The sequence below is a fragment of the Rhinoraja longicauda genome, chromosome 24, assembly GCF_053455715.1.
Source record: "Rhinoraja longicauda isolate Sanriku21f chromosome 24, sRhiLon1.1, whole genome shotgun sequence".
Taxonomy (NCBI): domain Eukaryota; kingdom Metazoa; phylum Chordata; class Chondrichthyes; order Rajiformes; family Arhynchobatidae; genus Rhinoraja; species Rhinoraja longicauda.
Genome location: NC_135976.1, coordinates 36498397 through 36523522, shown reverse-complemented (window position 1 = coordinate 36523522; position 25126 = coordinate 36498397). Strand labels below are relative to the sequence as shown.

At 49.6% G+C, this 25126-nt stretch overlaps 1 protein-coding gene across 1 annotated transcript in view; it reads left to right on the top strand.

Annotated features, from left to right (window-relative positions):
- The window catches only part of LOC144605258 (plexin-A2-like), a 69715-nt gene that overhangs the window by 1352 nt on the left and 43237 nt on the right, over window positions 1-25126 (top strand). The window contains exon 2 of the mRNA XM_078420351.1: window positions 3273-3455. Coding sequence (XP_078276477.1) covers window positions 3273-3455 — 183 coding nt within the window. The remainder of the gene's footprint in view (window positions 1-3272; window positions 3456-25126) is intronic.

Sequence of the window (25126 nt, the reverse complement as noted above, 5' to 3'; positions counted from 1 at the left end):
ACATTGTACACCGTGGGCACCACACTATTACATTGTACACCGTGGGCACCACACTATTACATTGTACACTGTGGGCACCACACTATTACATTGTACACTGTGGGCACCACACTATTACATTGTACACCGTGGGCACCACACTATTACATTGTACACTGTGGGCACCACACTATTACATTGTACACTGTGGGCACCACACTATTACATTGTACACTGTGGGCACCACACTATTACATTGTACACTGTGGGCACCACACTATTACATTGTACACCGTGGGCACCACACTATTACATTGTACACCGTGGGCACCACACTATTACATTGTACACCGTGGGCACCACACTATTACATTGTACACTGTGGGCACCACACTATTACATTGTACACCGTGGGCACCACACTATTACATTGTACACCGTGGGCACACTATTACATTGTACACTGTGGGCACACTATTACATTCTACACTGTATTATGTTATATTTATTATATTTATATTATGTTATGTTATATTTTATATTGTATATTACATTATGTATACAATATCATATTTATTATATTACTTATATTATGTTATATTTTATATTATATCATGTATACAATATTATATTTATTATATGATATTATATTTTATATTATATATACAATATTATATTATATTTATATTATATTATAGGGTGATACAGTGTGGAAACAGGCCCTTCGGCCCAACTTGCCCATACCAGCCAACCTGTCCCAGCTACACTAGTCCCACCTGCCTGCGTTTGGTTCATATCCCTCCAAACCTGTCCTATCCATGTACCTGTCTAACTGTTTCATAAATGTTGGGATAGTCCCAGCCTCAACTACCTCCTCTGGCAGCTTGTTCCATACACCCACCACTCTTTGTGTGAAAAAGTTACCCCTCGGATTCCTATTAAATCTTTTCCCCTTCACCTTAAACCTATGTCTCCTGATCCTCGATTCACCTACTCTGGGCAGGAGACTGTGCATCTACCTGAACTATTCCTCTCATGATTTTATACACCTCTATATCTCCCCTCATCCTCCTGCGCTCCAAGTAATAGAGACCCAGTCTACTCAGCCTCTCCCTGTAGCTCACACCCTCTAGTCCTGGCAACATCCTTGTAAATCTTCTCTGTACCCTTTCCAGCTTGACAACATCTCTCCCATAACACGGTGCCCAGAACTGAACACAATACTCTAAATGTGACCTCACCAACGTCTTATACAACTGCAACATGACCTCCCAACTTCTATACTCAATAAGAGGATAGACACAAAAAGCTGTAGTAACTCAGCGGGACAGACTGATGAAGGCACATCTACCAAAAGCCTTTTTGACCACCCTATCTACCTGCACCTCCACCTTCAGGGAACTATGCACCTGCACTCCTAGATCACCTCTTCTTCACAACACTCCCCAGAGCCCTACCATTCACTATATTATATTATATTATATTATATTATATTATATTATATTATATTATATTATATTATATTATATTATATTATATTATATTATAACCTGCTGTTAGTGTGCATTTATTGTTGTGAACATAAGCCTGTGAAGCTGCAGCAAGTAAGAATTTGATTGTTCTGGTACCGGTCGGTACATGTGAGGAGTTTACATTCTTGGCTCTTTAGCAACAAGGAAGTGGTCCCAGGAGGTAGTAGCCATTGGTTGTGGAGCAGCTTTTTCAGGACGGGGGTGGTCCACTGTGTGCTGCTGGAGGTACGGTGGTCTTGTGGTCGCTGGGGGATCCTGGAGAAGTTGGTTCCATGGGTGGAGGAGGAGCCCAACAAGGGTTGCTTGAGTAAAAGTGGCCACTGCAGTCTAGAGTGAGGCACATAATCCTGACAGGGTGCTTCTGAGGACAGTTTCTCTCGAGGGGACTGGTCCCCAGGGGGGGTGGAGTTGGGTTAGGGGGTAGGCTGTTTATGATTTTTCGATCAGGGGGAGTTTCTTGCCATTGTGAATCTTCGCAGAGCAGGAAGGAATGCTCATGTGTGGAGTGTTTCTTAAGCTGAGGAAGGTTTTGTTTTTGGAAAGTCAGTGAACAGAGGAACACTTGGTTCTCATGGGAAAGTGGGGAGAGAGATGCATTGTTAGGGAATTGGGAGGAGGCTTGTGGGGCTGTGTAGCCCGGCCTTGTGTAGCCCGGCCTTGTGTAGCCCGGCATTGTGTAGCCCGGCCTTGTGTAGCCCGGCCTTGTGTAGCCCGGCCTTGTGTAGCCCGGCCTTGTGTAGCCCGGCCTTGTGTAGCCCGGCCTTGTGTAGCCCGGCCTTGTGTAGCCCGGCCTTGTGTAGCCCGTGCTTTACGTTGTGACCGTGGCTACAGAGGGTTAGGGTTACCTAATGTGGCCATGAGCCCAGATATTCTGCTGTTAGTTGGTGATTCAGACGACAGCCAGCCTGCAGTCTGCGGCCACCATTACTCAATGGGCATTGGTCAGTCTAGGAAAATACTGACCCATTGAGCTGGAGATGACATTGCTCGGAAGACTTTTCCATTGGCTGGTTCATTAGTGGAGGCCATCAGAATAATGAAACATTGGCTCATTTGACTTAATCTTTGATTAATTTTTTAATGTCATTAAAAGGAATGGCCGAGTTGAACAAGGAGGACATGGACAAGTACAAATCTAAAGAAAGAGGCATGGGATTATTGAGGACAGGCACAGATGCTGAGTGTATTGGATATAACTGCAGATGCTGGTTTAAACCGAAGATAGACACAAAATGCTGGAGTAACTCAGCGGGTCAGGCAGCATCTCTGGGGAGAACGTGGACAGGTACAAAATGCTGGAGTAACTCAGCGGGTCAGGCAGCATCTGTGGGGAGAAGGAGCGGGGGACATTTCGGGTTGAGACCCTTCTTCAGACTCTGCAGATTCTGCCGAGTGTATTGATGTTATTCTGTAGAGTTTCACAGCAAGAAACAGGTTCTCCCTATTTGCAGTCTTGGGGTGCATACCTACACCTCCCAAACCATCTTGGGGTACATACCTACACCCCCCAAACCATCTTGGGGTGCATACCTACACCCCCCAAACCATCTTGGGGTACGTACATACACCCCCCAAACCATCTTGGGGTACGTACATACACCCCCCAAACCATCTTGGGGTGCATACCTACACCCCCCAAACCATCTTGGGGTGCATACCTACACCTCCCAAACCATCTTGCCCCCAGTTTACCCAGATGTGCAGTTGGTGTATCTCGTTCAAACAGTCCTCACGAGCTAAGATCTTGCTTTCTTCTCCCAGCCGGTTCCGATCGACGATGATTTTTGTGGGTTGGATATAAACCAGCCTCTCGGAGGCTCTGCATTGGTGGAAGGCTTCACCGTGTTCACTGAGGACAAGGACCGCATGACGTCGGTGGCATCGTACGTCTACAACGATCACTCCGTGGCGTTCGTCGGCACGAAGAGCGGGAAACTTACAAAGGTAAAAGAGAATCCTGTTGGCAAATGCGGTGGTGATGAGTGTGGCAAAGAACAATGTGACCAATGTGCTGCTGTGTTGTGTTGGTGACGTTGAGCTGGGCTGGATCTCCAGCGGTCCTGTGCTGTGATGTGTGAGCAATCACAGTGCACTTTAATATTCATTGTGAAAAGTTGATAACGACAGAGTTTCCACAGGAACCATGAACGATCATAAACCTGTAGTGTATTGTTGTCACGTGTAGCGATTAACCTTTTTGTTGCGTGCTCTCCAGTCAGCGGAAGGACTATATACACATGATTACAATGGAGCCGCCCACAGTGTACAAATACAGGATAAAGGGGATAACGTTTAGTGCGAGGTCAAAGGTGGTCCGAGGGTCTCCAATGAGGTTTGGGCCCAGGGGAGTGAATCCTCATCAGCTGTTTTGGGCCGGACTGGTGTTAATATGAATGAGCCCAACCGTGCTGAGACATAATATTGGTGCTGTGATTAACAAGGTCTATGCGTGCAACGATCCCAACAATGTTATTTGAAAGCTTCACGTTATCTGGTCGTAGAGTCTGAAGAAGGGTCTTGACCCGAAACGTCACCCATTCCTTCTCTCCTGAGATGCTGCCTGACCTACTGAGTTACTCCAGCACTCAGCAATAAATCAGGTTATCTGGTAATGATTTGAATTCCAGTGATCCAACGCAACAGGTAAACATGAAGCAAATCCGCCTGCGATCCGAGACTTTGGTCAATTCAAGAGTCTTTGATCAGTGCGGGTGTCGGGTTATGGGGAGAAGGCAGGAGAATGGGGTTAGGAGGGAGAGATGGACCAGCCATGGATTGGATGGCAGAATAGACTTGATGGGCCGAATGTCCTAATTCTACTCCTGTGACTTGTGACCTTATGACCTTACGGAAAGGTCCAAGCATGAAGACTGCTTTCCTGCAGTAAATGAGACCTGGTCACTTGTCCAGGGAACTCTATTTCTCACATCTGCAACTGGGCAGTGAGATTCATCTTACATATATTACACATGCGGGCACTGCCATTTTTGGCTCCATTATTCAAATACCGGTCAGCCCGCCCACTCAATGTTGCTGGAGCAGTTCATGTCCCTCTCCATGGAGCAGACCCTTTGGCCCATCGAGTGTGCATCCACTTAACCACCCACCTATACTAACCCAACCCACATCCCCATCAACACACCTCCACTCTCTCTCTCTTGCCCACAGATTACAGGAAGGGTGTGGTGTCATCTGAGGAGATTCACCAGGAGGGTGCCTGGGCCAGAGGGATTTATTTATAAGGACAGTGTGGATGGGCAGGATTTGTTCTGGAACCCTGGGGAAACCCCACGTGGTCTCGGGGGGAACGTGCAAACTCCACACAGACACACTCTGACAACCCATTTGACACAAACCTCTAAAACAAATGAAAGGAGGTTTGGAAGCAGCCGAGACTGAGACAAGGACAGGTTCCACCTCCGTTCCATCTCCTGATTCTACACTTGTCCCTGTCTTCACCTGTCGGTCCATTGGCCAGTTGTTCTGTAAGATGAGCCGTTCATGTGCAGTTTGTTGAAACAGTGAAATAATTGTAAGGTTTGTGTGACCGGGGAGATGTGAAAATGTTGTACAGAGTGGTTTTAGCAAATGAGAAGGTATTGGTTATGGGAGGACGATGCGATTTATTCTAGGATTTCCCCACAGTTAGACAGAGTGCTGGAATAACTCAGCAGGTCAGGCAGCATCTGTGGAGAACATGGATAGGTGACGTTTCACAGAGTGCTGGAGTAACTCAGCGGGTCAGGCAGCATCTTTGGAGAACATGGATAGTTGACGTTTCACAGAGTGCTGGAGTAACTCAGCGGGTCAGGCAGCATCTGTGGAGAACATGGATAGGTGACGTTTCACAGAGTGCTGGTGTAACTCAGCGGGTCAGGCAGCATCTGTGGAGAACATGGAGAGGTGACGATTTGGTTCAGAACCCTTCGTCAGACTTCAGACAGGGTGGGGGGTGATCAAGAGCTAGAGGCAAGAAAAGACTGCAGAGTTGTTGGGAGGAAGTGGGGCTGTCATCTTTGACATTGATCTTCGTTGGAGTGTGATGGGAGGCTGTTCCCTTCTGCACTTTGCTTCCACTAATCAGTGGGTCTTCACTTAACGGTGAGTGAGGTTGTTGTGTAGTTGGGATGAAGCGGTACCGTGGGCGGCACGGTAGCGCAGCGGTAAAGTTGCTGCTTTACAGCGAATGCAGCGCCGGAGACTCAGGTTCGATCCTGACTACGGGTGCTGCACTGTAAGGAGTTTGTACGTTCTCCCCGTGACCTGCGTGGGTTTTCTCCGAGATCTTCGGTTTCCTCCCACACTCCAAAGACGTACAGGTATGTAGGTTAATTGGCTGGGTAAATGTAAAAATTGTCCCTAGTGGGTGTAGGATAGTGTTAATGTACGGGGATCACTGGGCGGCACGGACTTGGAGGGCCGAAAAGGCCTGTTTCCGGCTGTATGTATATGATATGATATGAAGCGTGCCCTCCACACCATGGATGTGAGCTGAGGAGAGACACAAAGTGCTGGAGTAACTCAGCGGGTCAGGCAGCATCTCTGGAGAGAAGGAATGGGTGACGTTTCGGATTGAGACCCTTCTTCAGACTGACGTGGGGGTGGAGGGAGATACCTAGATAAGGAAGTGTGAAAGTATGAAAACAGGGCAAAGGGAATGGAGATCAGGGAAAATATAGGACAGATTATTGTTAATGTGTGAACTGAGGATGTTGAGTAAAAGGTGTAGGAAAGAACTGCAGATGCTGGTTTAAAGCGAAGGTAGACACAAAATGCTGGAGTAACTCAGCGGGACAGGCAGCATCTCCGGAGAGAAGGAATGGGTGACGTTTCGGGTCTGAAGAAGGGTCTCGACCCGAAACATCACCCATTCTTTCTGTGACTGTGTGGCAAATTATTACACATTTTCAGAAAAATACATTCTGAAACTTGTTCAATTTCATGAAACTTTCCTACCTCGTGCTTCAGTTTTTGTAAATTCAGCCACATTTTGACTTTGGCACCTTTTCCCATTTTGGAACATCTTGCTGGAGATGTTTGAGGGCAATGTGTCCAGGAGTTAGTGTCCAATGGAATTGCAGTGGGTTTGAAAGATTCTTGTGATCTAATTCCTCATGAGAGGAACAGATCGGGTAGATGCACAGAGTCTCTTGCCCAGAGTAGGGGAATTGAGGACCAGAGGACATGGGTTTAAGATGAAGGGAAAAAGATTTAATAGGAATTTGAGGGGTAACTTTTTCACACAAAGGGTGGTGGGTGTATTGAACGAGATGCCAGAGGAGGTAGTTGAGGTTGGGACTATCCCAGCGTTTAAGAAACAGTTAGACAGGTACATGGATAGGACAGGTTTGGAGGGATATGGACCAAGCGCAGGCAGGTGGGACTAGTGTAGCTGAGACATGTTGGGCCGAAGGGCCTGTTTCCATACTGTATCACTCTGTGACTCTATGAAGGGCCTGTTTCCATACTGTATCACTCTGTGACTCTATGAAGGGCTTGTTTTCCTGCTGTATCTCTCTGTGGCTCTAGTATAGATGGGGCATGTTGGCTGGTGTGGGCAGGTTGGGCTGAAGGGCCTGTTTCCACACTGTATCACTCTGTGACTCTATGAAGGGCCTGTTTCCGTGCTGTATCATTCTGACTCTAATTGTCACGGTGTCAGTAGAATAATTCATCTCTGAAATGTCAACAATGCCCAGATCTTTTGTGTCTATGTTTCAGACTGAATGAGACGTTTATCTTTCACACACTGAGAGTTGTCAGCTATCATTTTCATGTCAGAAGCACCATATCTTTCTTTGCCAATTTAGTTAATGGAAGCATGGACGATTTATTTCCATAAAATCCGTGTTTAATCCTCGATCTAGTTCATGTAAGCTCCATAGTTTCACGTTGGGTCATTTTTACAAAATGCCAAAGCAATTTTCAAACAAAGATTCGCAAAATGTGCATGGTGGTTTGAGAATTAACATATAAAGGTTGAGTGTTGTAAAGTGACTGTTAAACAGTGAATGAGCTAACTGGGTCTTCATGTCTCTGTGCTGGTTCATGTACATGTACAACATGTCTCTGTGGTGGTTCATGTACATGTACAACATGTTAATGTACACATACAACATGTCTCTGTGCTGGTTCATGTACATGTACAACATGTTAATGTACATGTGCAACATGTTAATATAATAATATATTCCTTTATTCATCCCACACCGGGGAAATTTACAGCGTTACAGCAGCAAAGTGGATAGCAAGAGTGCAAGAGATTCATTGTAAATAAAAGATACATAAATTGTCATCAGTTTTCTGTGTGTTCTTAGCTGTTATTGTTGACTGGTCTGCTGGGAGCAGTGCTGGTTGTGCAGTCTCACAGCAGCGGGAAGGAAGGACCTCCTATATCTCTCCTTCATGCACTTGGGGTGAAGGAGTCTGTCACTGAAGGAGCTACTCAGTGCAGTGACAGTGTCCAGCATGGGGTGGGAGTCGTTGTCCAGCAGCGATGTTAACTTTGCCATCATCCTCCCCTCTCCCACCACCTGCACTTAGTTGAAGGGGCAACCCAGAACAGAGCTGGCCTTCCTGCCCAACTTGTCGAGTCTCTTCCCTTCCACCACTGAGATGCTGCTGCTCCAGCAGACCACTCCATAGAGAATGGCCGATGCAACCACCGTGTTGTAGAAGGTCCTTAGGAGTTCCCCCTGAACTCCAAAGGACCTGAGTCTCCTTAGCAGATAAAGTCCGCTCTGGCCCTTTCTGTATAACGCATCAGTGTTTTCAGTCCAGTCCAGTTTATTGTTGAGATAGACACCCAGGTACTTATAAGAGTCCACCCTCTCGATGTCCATTCCCTGGATGTTCACCGGTGTCGGGGGGACCTGGCTGCGCCTGCGGAAATCTACCACCATCTCCATGGTTTTCCCCGCGTTGATCCGGAGGCAGTTCGGTTGGCACTAGTCCACAAACTCCTTGATCAGTTTTCTGTATGCCCTGTCCTCGTCACCCGTGATGAGGCCGACGATGGCAGAGCTGTCAGAGAACTTCTGTAGATAGGAGTCTGCAGAGCTGTGCCTGAAGTCCGCAGTGTACAGGGTGAACAAGAATGGAGCTAGCACTGTTCCCTGCGGAACCCCAGTGCTGTAGACCACCCTGTCCGAGACTGTCCTCACATACTGTGGTCGTTGGTGAGGTAGTCCACTCCTGTGCGCTCCAGCTTGCCCCCCAGAAGCCCCGGTTGGATGGTGTTGAATGCACTGGAGAAATCAAAGAACATGATTGTCACAGTGCTATCCGGCCTCTCCAGGTGTGAGAGAGCTCTGTTCCGCAGGTAGATGATGGCGTCCTCCACCCCGATGTGAGTCTGGTAGGTGAACTGCAGCGGATCCATTGATGGTCTCACCAGGGGGCGGAGATGGACGAGGACCAGACGCTCCAGTGTCTTCATCAGGTGTGATGTCAGTGCCACCAGCCGGCCTGTAGCTGTTGAGCTCCTTAGGTGCGGTGTCCTTGGTACCGGTACCACGCAGGATGTTGTCCACAGCTGTGGAAGTCTCCCCAGTTTCAGACTCAGATTGACGACATGTACATGCACAACATACTAATGTACATGTACAGCATGTCTCTGTGCTGTTAATGTACATGTACAACATGTCTCTGTGCTGTTAATGTACATGTACAACATGTCTCTGTGCTGTTAATGTACATGTACAACATGTCTGTGCTGGGTAATTCTCTCTGTAATCTGAACAATCCGTGTACTTTTGGCATGAGCATTTTCCTGATTGCGGTTTGACTCTGTGCCAAACTTTGACCATTTCATCCCAACCTTTTCTCCCAACACTTCCTCAGAATCTTCCCATAAAGTGCTGATAATCTCACAATCAACGCTGGAGTCATGCTGCCCCAAACCAGGCCCTTCAGCCCATTGTGTTTGTGTTGACCATTTTGATGACCTGCACTTGCCCATCTGACTGCATCGGGCTCATTGCAAGATCTGGCCGATTGTATTTTAGGGTGCGGTGCAGCGGGTAGAGCTGCTGCCTCACAGCACCAGAGACCCGGGTTTGATTCTGACTACGGGTGCCGTCTGTACGGAGTTTAAACGTTTCCCCTGTGACTGCGTGGGATTTCTCCGGGTGCTCTGGTTTCCTCCCACATCCCAAAGGCGTGCAGGTTTGTAGGCTAATCGGCTTTGGTAAAATTGTAAATTGTCTTTAGTGTGTGTGGGATAGTGTTGGTGTACGGGATCGCTGGTCGGCACGGACTCGGTGGGCCGAAGGGCCTGTTTACGCACTATCTCTAAAGTCCAAATAGTCCACATTATATGTGTAAAGTCTTTTAATCTGACTGATTCTTGGCATCGGTTTAAAAACACAGCAGTGGAAAGGTCATAAGGAATCGGAGTAGAATTAGGCCATTTGGCCCATCGAGTCTACTCTGCCATTCATTCATGGCTGATCTATCCTTCCTAACCCCATTCTCCTGCCTTCTCCCCATAACCCCTGACACCCGTACTAATCAGGAATCTGTGATGTGGTTCCCCATTTTGGTTGTTTCTGCTATTTGGAAGAACAAGCAAACATGGTCTGAGATGGTGGTGGGGTTTGGTGGGAGAGCGAGTGAACATGGTCGGAGATGGTGGTGGGGTTTGGTGGGAGAGCGAGTGAACATTCTCTATGTTGGTGTTGGTGGTGGGGTTTGGTGGGAGAACAAGCAAACATGGTCTATGATGGTGTTGGTGGGGTTTGGTGGGAGAGCGAGTGAACATGGTCTGAGATGGTGGTGGAGGGGGTTGTCCTTGGGCCAGGTAGAGCTGATGACCCACAGCTCGAGTCTTGTCTCTCTGGACAGGAGCTGGAACAGGACAGGTCCAGAGTTCATTCATTCATTTTATAAATAGATCAGATTGTATTAAATCTTGGAATTGGTTTAAATTTTGGAAAGGAACACATTTATTTTTCTTCAGCATTAGTGTTGACTTTGCCAGGGGTTTATAGTGCAGGTTAAAGCAACAAGTGTGAGCTTACATTATGTTACTGACCCTTTGAGAAGAGGTCCCTAAGGAGCCTAGAATTGGTTCACACGCTGTTGAAAGCCGTGTAGCATGAGGGGACGTTCCCGACGGGACGCGCTGGCCCAGTGGAGGGTCACATTCCTCACCCCCACTGTCATCTGTTTACTGGGCTGCACACACAGGCTGATGTACCTCCCTCCCATCAGCCATCACTGGCTGCTACAATCACGTGGACCCGTGTAAAGGGTTAGGGTTAGGGGCCCGTGTGCGTGTGCACGCGATTGTGTATGTGCACATGAGTGCAAGTGTATGTGTGCATGTGCGTGCGTGTGTCTCTGTGTGTGTGCATGTGCGTGCGTGCGTGTGTCCATGTGTGTGTGAGCGTCAGTGTGTGTGTATATATGTGTGAGCGTGTGTGCATGTGTGAGCGTGTGTCTCTCTGTGTGCATGTGCGTGTGTCCATGTGTGTGTGAGCGTCAGTGCGTGTGTATATATGTGTGAGAGTGTGTGCATGTGTATGTTGGCGTGTGAGCAACATGTAGCAGATCAGGATAGCTGCTTCGTGCAGGAAGGGACTGCAGATGCTGGTTTTCACTGAAGATGGACACGAACAGCTGGAGTAACTCAGTGAGACAGGCGGCATCTCTGGAGAGAAGGAATGGGCGACGTTTCGAGACCCTACTTCAGACTCTAGATTCTTCAGACTGAGGAAGGGTCTCGACCCGAAACGTCACCCATTCCTTCTCTCCAGAGATGCTGCCTGACCTGCTGAGTTACTCCAGCTTTTTGTGTCTATCTTTGAGATAGTTGCTGCCTTGGATGTTGTATCGGTGTGCACTCTGAATACTGTAGTGGTTACAAACTGTACAACAGAGCCCTTTAGGAAGATTAGAGAGAACACACGTAGTTCTTGTATAATTTATGTTCTGTCTGCTGTTTTGTGTCTGTGCCGTGATGTTGTCGTGAGCAAGGTTTTATTTGACCCTGTACATTTAGGGCGGCACGGTGGCGCAGCGGGTAGAGCTGCTGCCTCACAGCGCCAGAGATCCAGGTTCAATCCTGACTACGGGTGCTGTCTGTACGGAGTTTGTACGTTCTCCCCGTGACCCACGTGTGTTTTCTCTGAGATCTTCAGTTTCCTCCCACACTCCAAAGACATGCTGGTTTGTAGGTTAATTGGCTTGGGTTTGGATACTTGGTATAAGTGTAAATTGTCCCCCGTGTGTGTAGGATAGTGTTCGTGTGCGGGGATCGCTGGTCGGTGCGGACCCGGTGGGCTGTAGGACCTATTTCTGCGCTGTATCTCTAAACTAAACTGACCCTCTGTACCTGTGCAGGTGACAATTAGCTCGATGACTTGGGTAGAAGTGAGTTTCAGTTGCTGACTCATTGAAAGTTGCACATACTGTAGCTGTGGTCAGCTCCAGCCCAACATGCTTCCACTTGCACTAACCCTTCCTGATCGTTGATACGTTAAACCCTTCCTGAAGCATTGATATGTTAAATATTTCAAGATGAGCTGTGAAATTATTCAAGGTGCCATTCAGAATCTGCCTGATGGGAATAGTTAAAACAGACCTCACCATTCCACGCTCATCCTCCAAAGACCTGCGTGAAAATATCCACCCCGCATCCGCAGATTATTGAACTGGATATCACCCTTCCTAATCAGTGTGTTTAAATACTGCTGTGAGGTTCAGAATGGATGTAACCTTGGGCTTGAAGCATCCTTGCGTGTGTGTGTTGCTCTCAATGTCTGAGGACTTGGTTCAGCCAAAGCCAAGAACAAGGGGGGGCCTTGGAAATAGTGAAAAGCAAACATGAATCAGCTTGGTATGAACCAGGCACTCCAGACTTGGCAGGCAAGCCTTCCACAGTTACTTGGCCCTGCTCCCAGAGTAGCTGTGAAGGTTTAATATTTATTTTCTGTTTCTGTTCTAAAGTGCGGGTGAGTCTGCTGCTGGAGTTTGAGGCAGGACAGGGAGTTCACTGACTGTGGCATTTTGTAAGAGCAGTCACAGAGAAGGCTGTTCATATTGTCTGCCAACGTCCTTTGTGAATGCATACAACTGCCAGAAGGGAAATTCCTTCATATTTCCGAACTTCCTGGAACAATTCTGGACTTTTAGATGAACGTTTGCCAATCTTCAAACCCCATTCAACTAACCTCACTGTCAGTATAAGAAAATAACTGCAGATGCTGGTACAAATCGAAGGTATTTATTCACAAAATGCTGGAGTAACTCAGCAGGTCAGGCAGCATCTCAGGAGAGAAGGAATGGGTGACGTTTCGGGTCGAGACCCTTCTTCAGACTGAGACTGAACCTCACTATCAGTCTCTATGTAAGTCTGGCTGGCATAGATACATAGAAACATAGACAATAGGTGCAGGAGGAGGCCTTTTGGCCCTTCGAACCAGCACCACCATTCAATATGATCACTGCTGATCATCCAAAATCTGTACCCCGTTCCTGTTTTCTCCCCATACCCCTTGATTCCATTAGCTCTAAGAGCTACGTATATCTAACTCTCTCTTGAAAACATCCAGTGAATTGGCCTCCACTGCCTTCTCTGGCAGAGAATTCCACAGATTCACAACTCTCTTGGTGAAGAAGTTTTTCCTCATCTCAGTCCGAATGGCCGACCCCTTGTTCTTATTCTTGCCGGGTGGGTGGGGGGTTTGTAGACGGAGTCTGCACCTCTCTCTGTAGCGCAGGTCAAAGGGTGACGTCTGTTTCATTGCGAACACAAGGAACTGCAGATGCTGGTTTACAAACAAAAAGTGCTTCCCCCGAGGGTCTCCAATGAGGTAGATAGTAGTTCAGGACCACTCTCAAATTGTTGGCATGATGTTTCAGTTGCCTGATAACAGCTGGGAAGAAGTTGTCGCTGAATCTGGAGGTGTGCGTCTCCACACACCTGTAGGATGGTTCAGTGTCTGTCCCTGAATCTGGAGGTGTGCGTCTCCACACACCTGTAGGATGGTTCAGTGTCTGTCCCTGAATCTGGAGGTGTGCGTCTCACATTTGGTGTCTGACTTTTCTTTCTGAAGCTCTCCCTGCTGTTGCTCAAATGGATGTGGAGGGGGTGGGGAGGGGGTATGGGTGGGGAGGGGGTGCGGGTGGGGAGGGGGTGTGAGTGGGGAGGGGGTGTGATGAGGGGGAGGGGGTGTGATGAGGGGGGGGGTGGGAAGGGGGGGTGTGGGGGGGTGAGGTGAGATGGGGGTGGGGAGTGGGTGGTGAGGGGTGGTGAGGTGGGGGTGGTGAGGGGGGGTGGTGAGAGGTGGGGGTGCAGGTGAATGTGGAGGTGCATCAGCATTTAATGGACATCGGGCCGGGCCACATAACAAATCCTAATTCACTAATCATCCCATCAGGCAGAATTGTCAGCAGAGTGCAGCCATAAACTCTGATCTTATTATTTACATCGTGTTCCTCAGCAACCTGCTGAGCCTATTGCAAGCAAACAACATCAGCACATAGATTGCATTTGTTACTGAAACAGTGGGATTATGTTTCTGCCAAAGACGATGATCAGCTGGTCTGATTCTTGGCTTTAACTGAGTTGTTTGTGTTCAGTGTAATGGTGGCCTGGAATTTGCAGAACGATGAACAGAAATTATCCCGTTCACCATAATTTCAACAGATAGATGTGTAGCTGAGGTTCTGTCCCAGATGCACCCTGGCACCATGGAACTCTGGCGCACTGAAACGTCACCTATCCATGTCCCCACAGATGCTGCCTGACCCGCTGAGTTACTCCAGCACTCTGTGTAACGTCACCTATCCCTGTTCCCCACAGATGCTGCCTGACCCGCTGAGTTACTCCAGCACTCTGTGTTTGTTTTTGTCAACATCTTTTCCCTGTGGAGGGGAAACAAGAGGCACAGGTTTGGAACCATACTGTAGATGGGTGGTTTTTTGTGGGGGGAGGAGGTTTTAAGTGCAGGTGGGGTATGCGAGACTGGGTGGGATGGCGGGTGAGGGAGTCATTGGGATGAACGGTCAGTTCCATGAGATGAACGGCACGCTGATTCTCGATCACTGAGTTACTCCAGCATTTGGTGCTTTTCTGCAAGGTCCCGCATCTGCAGTTCCTTGTGCCTCGATTTCACGTGATGTTGGGATGAATCTTTCAGTAACATTCTCGCATCCAGAGCAATGGGATGGAGTTGTACAGTGCAGAAACAGGCCCTTCGGCCCAACCCGCCCATGCTGCCCCTGATACTCAGCAGCAATGTTGCATCCACAATGATATCATTGACCAACCTCAACACTCGTGGAAGAGGAGACACCCAGCAGATCTGGGGACCTCATTGAAACTTCACCCAACAGTGAGCGGCCTGGATAGAGTGGATGTGGAGAGGATGTTTCCACTGGTGGGAGAGTCTAGCACCAGAGGGCACAGCCTCAGAATTAAAGGACGTTCCTTTAGGAAGGAGATGAGGAGGAATTTCTTTAGGCAGAGGGTGGTGAATCTGTGGAATTCATTGCAACAGAAGGCTGTGGAGGCCATATCAGTGGCTATTTTGAAGGCGGAGATAGATTCTTGATTAGTACTGGTGTCAAGGGTTATGGGGAGAAGGCTGGAGAATGGGGTTAGGAGGGAGAGATAGATCAGCCATGATTGAATGGTGGAGTAGACTTGATGAGCTGAGTGGTGTAATTCTGTCCCTATTACTATTGGCCTTATGCACAATACTGAGTGTGCTGTAGCTGGGCATGGCGGCTGTGTTGTGAACCATCCCGTCTGGACTCAGTGGACGGTGAAATTGCTGGGCTTTGAAGCAATATCCTGGCCTTGGTATTCATTGGAAATGTAATTATGCTATTTTAAATTCCGTCTTCATCTCATGTGTATGTTCCAATTTTTATTTAACATTATGTATATTAATTTAAATGAATTAAAGTTCAATTAAAAGAAAATTAAATTAATAAAATGTTATTAATAAAATTAAAGTTTTATTTCCCAATTTGCTATCTGCTGTTCATGAGCTTGAGTGCAGTCAGTTACTGGAGCTGGAGAGAGGAGGGAATGACTGTGGTGTGAGTGATCCTTGATCATGTCGTGTGTGTGTGTGTGTGGGCTACACCTACAATGGTGGGGAGTGTGGTGTGTGTGTGTGTGTGTGTGGGCTGGGCTCCATCTACAATGGTGGGGAGTGTGGTGTGTGTGTGGACTGGGCTCCATCTACAATGGTGGGGTGTGTGATGGGCTGGGCTACATCTACAATGGTGGGGAGTGTGGTGTGTGTGATGGACTGGACTCCATCTACAATGGTGGGGAGTGTGGTGTGTGTGTGGGCTGGGCTACATCTACAATGGTGGGGAGTGTGGTGTGTGTGATGGGCTGGGCTACATCTACAATGGTGGGGAGTGTGGTGTGTGTGATGGGCTGGGCTACATCTACAATGGTGGGGAGTGTGGTGTGTGTGATGGGCTGGGCTACATCCACAACTCTACAATTTCCTGTGGTCCTAGTTTTGGGCAGAGCTGTTCCCAAACCAAGTTGTGACTGGATAGGATACTTTCTCCGGTGCATCTGTAGAAGTTGGTGAGAGATGCTGATCTTCCTTCATCTTGCGAGGAAGTCGAGACGTTGGTGTGCCTTCCTGTCCAGTGTTGATGCCATTGGGCCAGAACATATGGCTCGTTATATTTACACCTCGGAACTTGAAGCTCTTGAACATTTTGGCACCATTGTTGCTGAAGTTCTGGTCGCCATTGTCTGATCAAATGGCCGGTGGAGAGACGTGTATCCATGGTTACTGGGCTGATGCGATAAGGTTGGGACAATGGTGGAGAACAGCAGTGTGGATTTTGAAACTGAAAGGCCTTATGTGATGGGCAAGGACCTGCAGGCAACATGACCTGTGCACGAGGTTTGGTGGAGGTTTGTTTGAAGCTGCCTTCGCTGTTGATGCAGAGAGCTGGCAGTAGAGCAGTGGCAGAACTGTGTGGATCGCCAGAGTTAATGAAACGTGCTGTGCTGGGGAAACTCAGCGAGTCAGGCTGCATCTGTGGAGAAAATGATCAGGCAAAGATTCTGGTCAAGACCCTTCTTCACACTCTGATTCTGCAGCACATCAGACGCAATACCATCAATGCTGTTCAGTCCAGGGCTTGGTTTAGTTTCAATATCAATATCAATAGTCAATAGTCGTTTATTTGTCACATACACATAAATGTGTAGTAAAATGGAACATTACCCGCAGTTAAACAATAAGACCAATAAGATTAATCAATAAAAATGCAATAACACATACAATCACAACTAACACCAAACAAAAAGAAACATCCATCACAGTGAGTCTCCTCCAGTCCCTCCTCACTGTGATGGAAGGCCAAAATGTCTTTTTCTCTTCCCTGCCGTCTTGTCCCGAGGTCAGGCTGTTGGAGTTGCCACGTCGGGGCGGTCGGGGCTCCCGATATTGAAGCCCCCGCTGGGCGGTGAAAGGTCAACGGCCTATTTCAGGCCGCGCCGGACGGTGAAAGGTCCGCGGGGGGGCCGACCCAAGCCCCGCGATTCGGGGCGGGCGAACACGCTGCCTCTGCCGTTGCCGGAGCTCCCGATGTCGGCCCCCATCCAGGGGTCTGCGGGCTTCCGACGTCCACGCGGCCCGCGCCGGAGCCTCCGGAGACGAGTCGCAGCCGCGCCCGCAACATCCGCAGGCAGCCAGCGCCGCAGGTGGTGAGTCCGCGCCGCGGGCTCTGCGAACCAGAGCCCCAGGTGTTCCCAGGTGCATGGCCGGTGGTAGGCCGCAACGGGAACGGAGACACGACACAGAACAAAGGTCACGTCTCCGTTCTGGAGAGAGAATGTTACAGTTCCCGTTCCCTCCCCACCCCCCCCCCCCCCCAAAACATAACATACAACACTACATCATATTAAACTACAATTCAGACAAAAACAACAAAAAACACAAAAGACAGACGGACTGCAGGCAAGCCGCAGCTGCGACGGCAGCGCTGGATCCTCAAACAGACTAGACAATAGACAATAGGTGCAGGAGGAGGCCATTCGGCCCTTCGAGCCAGCACCGCCATTCAATGTGATCATAGCTGATCATTCACAATCAGTACCCCGTTCCTGCCTTCTCCCCATACCCCCTGACTCCGCTATCCTTAAGAGCTCTATCTAGCTCTCTCTTGAATGTATTCAGAGAATTGGCCTCCACTGCCTTCTGAGGCAGAGAATTCCACAGATTCACAACTCTCTGACTGAAAAAGTTTTTCCTCTTCTCAGTTCTAAATGGCCGACCCCTTATTCTTAAACCGTGGCCCCTGGTTCTAGACTCCCCCAACATTGGGAACATGTTTCCTGCCTCAACATGTCCAACCCCTTAATAATCTTATACGTTTCGATAAGATCTCCTCTCATCCTTCTAAATTCCAGTGTATACAAGCCCAGTCGCTCCAGTCTTTTAAAATACGACAGTCCCGCCATTCCGGGAATTAACCTAGTAAACCTACGCTGCACGCCCTCAATAGCAAGGGGCAGGACAAAGCAAGGTGGGTAATAGATGGACACGGGCGAGGGGAGGGTGTTTGATAGGCTGATGATTGGAACAAATGCCAGTGATAAAAACAGAAGGTATGAGACAGACGCGGTGAAGAGTTGCAAATTGATACAAACTGATAAATCAGGTGGGCCAAAGGCGAGCGGTCTGGATGTCCAGAGAGTGGACGAAAGACTCAGATACATCGACCTCCAATGGGACTGAACTTTAATGATTAGCAGCAAGTTACAATCCTTGAATATAAAAGCACACCTTGAGAAGTATTCAACTACAAGACTCTCATATCATATCATATATATACAGCCGGAAACAGGCCTTTTCGGCCCTCCAAGTCCGTGCCGCCCAGCGATCCCCGTACATTAACACTATCCTACACCCATTAGGGACAATTTTTACATTTAACCAGCCAAAACCTACATACCTGTACGTCTCGACTCCGTATCAGATTAAATGCAGACCGCAGACAAGGGTTTGATACCCACATTGATAGGAGCAGAATTAGGCCATTCGGCCCATCAAGTCTACTTCACCATTCAATCACGGCTAATCTATCTCTCCCTCCTAACCCCATTCTCCTCCCTTCCCCCCATAACCCCTGACACCCGCACTGATCAACAATCTATCTATCTCTGCCTTAAATATATCCACTGACTTGGCCTCCACGACCGTCTGTGGCAATAAATCCCACAGATTCACTGCCCTCTGACTAAAGAGATTTACTAAAGCTAGACTTGCCACTGTGGGGCGGGACAAGGAAGGGGAAAGCAGTTGATTACAGAGGCAGGGAATTGAAATGAAAATCATCTCTGATGGGCCCAGCCTGCTGGGAATGGGTTGTACGGTGAGAGTGAGGGACTGGTGAGAGGAGAGTAGAGTAGAGTATACGTCCACACCAGCAGCCTCTTCAATGAACATATTCTGACAGTTGCCAATTATTATCCATTTGATTGATAACGGTTTCATCGGCTGAGAGTGAGATCCTGTGGCTTTGAGCGGTGGATTTTGTGATATTCCCGTATAAGAAGGTCGCTGTATCCGGGTTTTTAATCGGTTTTGACTAAAACCCTTGTGTGTGGAGCTGGCTGCCACAGTCGTGCTTGGACAAGTGAAATGTGCGTTCCTTTACAAGACGTGATGTGGTCCTTTGATGATTGTACCTGAGACGAGGCACCTGTGTAGACCGCACCACGCACAACGTAGTCATCACTCATCGTTTAAGGTTCAAGCAAAGGCAGTGGTTCAGTCGCGAAGGGGACCAGACTTTCCAAAACCTTGTGGTGAATCGTAGAACAAGAGGAACAGCTTGTTGATTCTTTTTCCCTTTTATTTTTCTGAACCACTTTGCTTTTGGTTTTAGACAAGTGAAGACACATTGCTAATTCTTTAAAGATAGACACAAAATGCTGGAGTAACTCAGCGGGTCAGGCAGCATCTGTGGAGAACATGGATAGGTGATGTTTTGGGTTGAGACCCTTCTTTAGACTGAAGAAGGATCCAGACCCATAATGTCCAGAGACACTGCCTGACCCGCTGAGTTACTCCAGCGCTCTGTGTCCTTTAGTCAATTAACCAGTATCTGCAGTTCCTTTTTCTATCTTCTAATCCTCTCGTTTGTCTTGCTCTGTTCTATGATCTTGGAATTTTATGGCATTTCTAACAGCTTTAAAAATACCGGATTTTAATGAAGAAGAATTATTTGATAATGCTGGCCTTTGCGAATCCATCATATCCTGGTTTATTAATGTGACATTATTCTACATTTAATTAATGTTTTGCAGGTGTGAACATTTCCTGCCTCTCAATTAACAGGCCTTCAGAGAAACATGGGGAAAGCTCACTGGTGATTAAATTACTGCCGAGTTTCCTCTTCCATAGTTGGATCTTTAAACCTTCGCTGTAGTTGCATTGTAGCTTGTACATGGGTCTTTAAACCTTCACTGTAGTTGCATTAATTACAGGCATTGAACCCTTGTCTGCAGTCTGCATTTAATCTGATACGGAGTCGAGAGTCTTGTAGTTGAATACTTCTCAAGGTGTGCTTTTATATTCAAGGATTGTAACTTGCTGCTAATCATTAAAGTTCAGTCCCATTGGAGGTCGATGTATCTGAGTCTTTTGTCCACTCTCTGACCATCCAGACCGCTCGCCTTTGGCCCAACTGATTTATCAGAGGCATCAATTTGCAACTCTTCACCTCATCTGTCTCACACCTTCTGTTTTTATCTCTGGCATTTGTTCTAATCATCTGCCTATCAAACACCCTCCCCTCGCCCCGTGTCCACCCATTACCCACCTTGCTTTGTCCTGCCCCTCCCCTCCCCTTCCCTCCCCTCCCCTTCCCTCCCCTCCCCTTCCCTCCCCTCCCCTCCCCTCCCCTCCCCTCCAGCTTTCTTCCCCCCCCCAATCAGTCTGAAGAAGGGCCCTGACCTGAAACGTCACCTATCCATGTTCTCCACAGATGCTGCCCGACCCACTGAGTTACTCCAGCACTCTGTGAAACGTCACCTATCCATGTTCTCCACAGATGCTGCCCGACCCGCTGAGTTACTCCAGCACTCTCTGTCCTTTTATCAGATGTTTTTGCTTAAAAATCTGACCTGCTGGAGACCGCCGGGTATGAATGAGGTTGTGTAGGAAAGTCTAAAACTGTGCGGAGTTAAAGTATTACTTCAAGATATCCAAGAGCAGGGAAAGCAGGGAAAGCAGGCGTTATGTTTGATTAACGGCCTCGCAAAACATCTTGAATATTTTATGACCATTTCAACAAAACATCCCGGGTTGTCGAACAGAACAATTAATTGTTAAGGAGTTGGGGGGAGGGGAGGAGAGAGGGGGGAGTGGGGGGGAGAGGGGGGGAGAGAGAAGGGGAGAGAGGGGGGAGTGGGGGGGGAGTGGGGGGGGAGAGCGAGGGGGAGTGGGGAGAGAGTGGGGAGAGGTGGAGAGAGAGGGGAGAGGCGGAGAGAGAGGGGGGAGTGGGGGGGGAGAGAGGGGGGAGTGGGGGGGAGAGAGAAGGGGAGTGGGGGGGAGAGAGTGGGGGAGAGGGGGGGGGGAGAGCGAGGGGGAGGGGGGAGAGAGTGGGGAGAGGTGGAGAGAGGGGGGAGTGAGGGGGGAGTGGGGGGGGAGAGAGAAGGGGAGAGAGGGGGGAGTGGGGGGGGAGAGAGGGAGAGGGGGGAGAGAGAGTGGGGAGAGGCGGAGAGAGGGGGGGAGTGAGGGGGAGAGAGAGGGGGGAGTGAGGGGGGAGAGAGAGGGGGAGGGGGGAGAGAGAGGGGGAGGGGGGAGAGAGAGGGGGAGGGGGGAGAGAGAGTGGGGAGAGGTGGAGAGAGGGGGAGAGAGGGGGGAGTGAGGGGGAGAGAGAGGGGGAGGGGGGGAGAGAGAGTGGGGGGAGAGGTGGAGAGAGAGTGGGGAGAGGTGGAGAGAGAGAGGAGGGGGGGGGAGCTCTCCAGCCTAGAGCTGTGCAGCTGCCTGCTTTAATGAAGCCCACACTAAACCTGCACAACAGCGCTGGCAATTTCACATCTGACGCACATAATTTCTTGGGAAATCGCTGTAATTGCTGCTGATTTCTTCAGGTGCTTTAATGGTTTATGACCCTTCTTTGCAGCAGGTGAGTGCTTGTCCCCACAGACGGCGATGGCTGGTTTCCTTGCTGTACAGATGTTCTTTAACCAGTGATTATCCATTCCCTCCAACTGTCTCTCAGTGAAACCATTTTTATTAAAACCAAAAATAGATTTATTCAGGTATTTGCAACGACTTACAACACAAACTTATTGAAAACAATCCAACACCAGAGAGCAAATAGTACAAACCTTCTTAAAGATCTAGGTGATCATCCTTGTCCAGGACACAGCCCACCCCCCTGTGCCCAGCAGCCCCAGCCCACCCCCCTGTGCCCAGCCCACCCCCCTGTGCCCAGCGGCCCCACAGATCCCCCCTGTGCCCAGCGGCCCCACAGATCCCCCCTGTGCCCAGCCCACCCCCCTGTGCCCAGCGGCCCCACAGATCCCCCCTGTGCCCAGCCCACCCCCCTGTGCCCAGCGGCCCCACAGATCCCCCCTGTGTCCAGCGGCCCCACAGATCCCCCCTGTCCCAGCGGCCCCAGCCCACCCCCTTGTGCCCAGCGGCCCCAGCCCACCCCCTTGTGCCCAGTGGCCCCACAGATCCCCCCTGTGCCCAGCGGGCAGCGCGTGGCCCCTCTCTAACCCACCCGGGCACAAACGTCAACTCGGAGAGGGGCGCGGCCAGCTCAGGCCGAGCACTCTCCCGCCTGGCGCCGTGACTCGCGGATAGAAACATAGAAAACAGGTGCAGGAGGAGGCCATTCGGCCCTTCGTGCCAGCACCACCATTCACTGTGATCATGGCTGATCATCCACAATCAGTACCCCGTTCCTGCCTTCTCCCCAAACCCCCTGACTCTGTTAACCCTCAGACCTTATCTAGCTCTCTCTTGAAAACATCCAGTATTGGCCAGCTTGGCCAGGCCCAGGAGCAACCCAACCCAACCAGGACATCTTCAGCCCCCCCACCCTCTCCCCTACGCACAGGGTGTCCAATGGTGAGGGTGGTGGGTGCCCAATGGTGAGGGTGGTGGGTGCCCAAAGGTGAGGGTGGTGGGTGGCCAAAGGTGAGGGTGGTGGGTGCCCAAAGGTGAGGGTGGTGGGTGCCCAATGGTGAGGGTGGTGGGTGCCCAAAGGTGAGGGTGGTGGGTGCCCAATGGTGAGGGTGGTGGGTGCCCAAAGGTGAGGGTGCCCAAAGGTGAGGGTGGTGGGTGCCCAATGGTGAGGGTGGTGGGTGCCCAATGGTGAGGGTGGTGGGTGCCCAATGGTGAGGGTGCCCAAAGGTGAGGGTGGTGGGTGCCCAATGGTGAGGGTGGTGGGTGCCCAATGGTGAGGGTGGTGGGTGCAGCATTACAGGGTGCCCAAGAGGAGGAAGAACATTCTTGCTATTGAGGGAGTGCAGCGTAGGTTCACCAGGTTAATTCCCGGGTCGGTGGGACTGACATATGATGAAAGAATGGGTCGACTGGGCTTGTATTCACTGGAATTTAGAAGGATGAGAGGGGATCTTATAGAAACATATAAAATTCTTAATGGATTAGACAGGCTAGATGCAGGAAAAATGTTCCCAATGTTGGGGGAGTCCAGAACCAGGGGTCACAGTTTAAGAATAAGGGTTCGGCCATTTAGGACTGAGATGAGGAAACACGTTTTCACCCAGAGAGTTGTGAATCTGTGGAATTCTCTGGAGAGGTGATGTTTTGGGTCAGGTCTGAAGAAATGTCTCAACCTGAAACGTCACCTATCCATGTTCTCCACAGATGCTGCCTGACCCGCTGAGTTACTCCAGCACTTTCTATTTTTAATCTGTGCCGTGCCTGATTGAGGATTGTTGCAGAGGGCAAATTAGACCAAATAAGATTTGTTGTAATTCAACAAAAGTCCAGTTGTATTTAGTTGCCAAGAATAGTTGCAAACTTTTTATTGCAAATGCGAGATACTTTGCTGTGTCGGCTGCCCTGGTTAGTTAGTTAGTTAGTTAGTTACTGCCAGCGATGTTTGTGTTCAGGTCGGTTACTGACGGGGGGGGTTAGTTACTGACGGCAGGTTAGTTACTGACAGCAGGTTAGTTACTGATGGCAGATTAGTTACTGACAGCAGGTTAGTTACTGATGGCAGATTAGTTACTGACAGCAGGTTAGTTACTGATGGCAGATTAGTTACTGACAGCAGGTTAGTTACTGATGGTGGGTTAGTTACTGACAGCAGGTTAGTTACTGATGGTGGGTTAGTTACTGACAGCAGGTTAGTTACTGACGGGGGGTTAGTTACTGATGGCAGATTAGTTACTGACAGCAGGTTAGTTACTGATGGTGGGTTAGTTACTGACAGCAGGTTAGTTACTGATGGCAGATTAGTTACTGACAGCAGGTTAGTTACTGATGGTGGGTTAGTTACTGACAGCAGGTTAGTTACTGATGATGGGTTAGTTACTGACAGCAGGTTAGTTACTGATGGTGGGTTAGTTACTGACGGGGGGGTTAGTTACTGATGGTGGGTTAGTTACTGACGGCAGTGTGTGTGTTAACTGCAGCTGCATTATTGATGGTTTCAGCAGGACTCGGCTCGTTATCTCGTGGGGACCATCTGATTTAATGGCTTTGATTGAAGACAAGGTTCAGCAGGAGGGGAAATGCCAAACTTTTCTTTGTTTGCTGATGTTGCTGTTTTAAGAGCTGGGTAGTTTTGGTGTAAATTGTTCCCAAGGGGGGGGGATACTTTAAAGAGGTCCCTGGTGTGCGGGTGATAAATGTCTTTGTGGTTCTGGGCTGTTCCCACTGAGCCACTCATGCACGGCTCACAGCGATGCTCTGTGTTGGTGTTGACATGTCCCCACCCCCCCTCGTCCCCCGTCCCCCCCCCCCCCGACTTGTTTGTGGGATGTCAGATGTCAGAGGGCAAAGGTGACGTTTGATTTCAGGCGACGCAGCAGGGAAAGATATTCATTCCCTGGGATCCACCGACCCACAGTGCCATCCACCGACCCACAGTGCCGTCCACCGACCCACAGTGCCGTCCACCGACCCACAGTGCCGTCCACAGACACAGCAGTGCCGTCCACAGACACAGCAGTGCCATCCACCGACCCACAGTGCCGTCCACCGACCCACAGTGCCATCCACCGACCCACAGTGCCGTCCACCGACCCACAGTGCCGTCCACAGACACAGCAGTGCCGTCCACAGACACAGCAGAGTGGAGCCACCGACCCACAGTGCCATCCACCGACCCACAGTGCCATCCACCGACCCACAGTGCCATCCACAGACACAGCAGTGCCGTCCACCGACACAGCAGTGCCGTCCACCGACCCACAGTGCCGTCCACAGACACAGCAGTGCCGTCCACCGACCCACAGTGCCATCCACCGACCCACAGTGCCATCCACCGACACAGCAGTGCCGTCCACCGACCCACAGTGCCATCCACCGACCCACAGTGCCATCCACCGACCCACAGTGCCATCCACCGACCCACAGTGCCATCCACCGACCCACAGTGCCGTCCACCGACCCACAGTGCCGTCCACC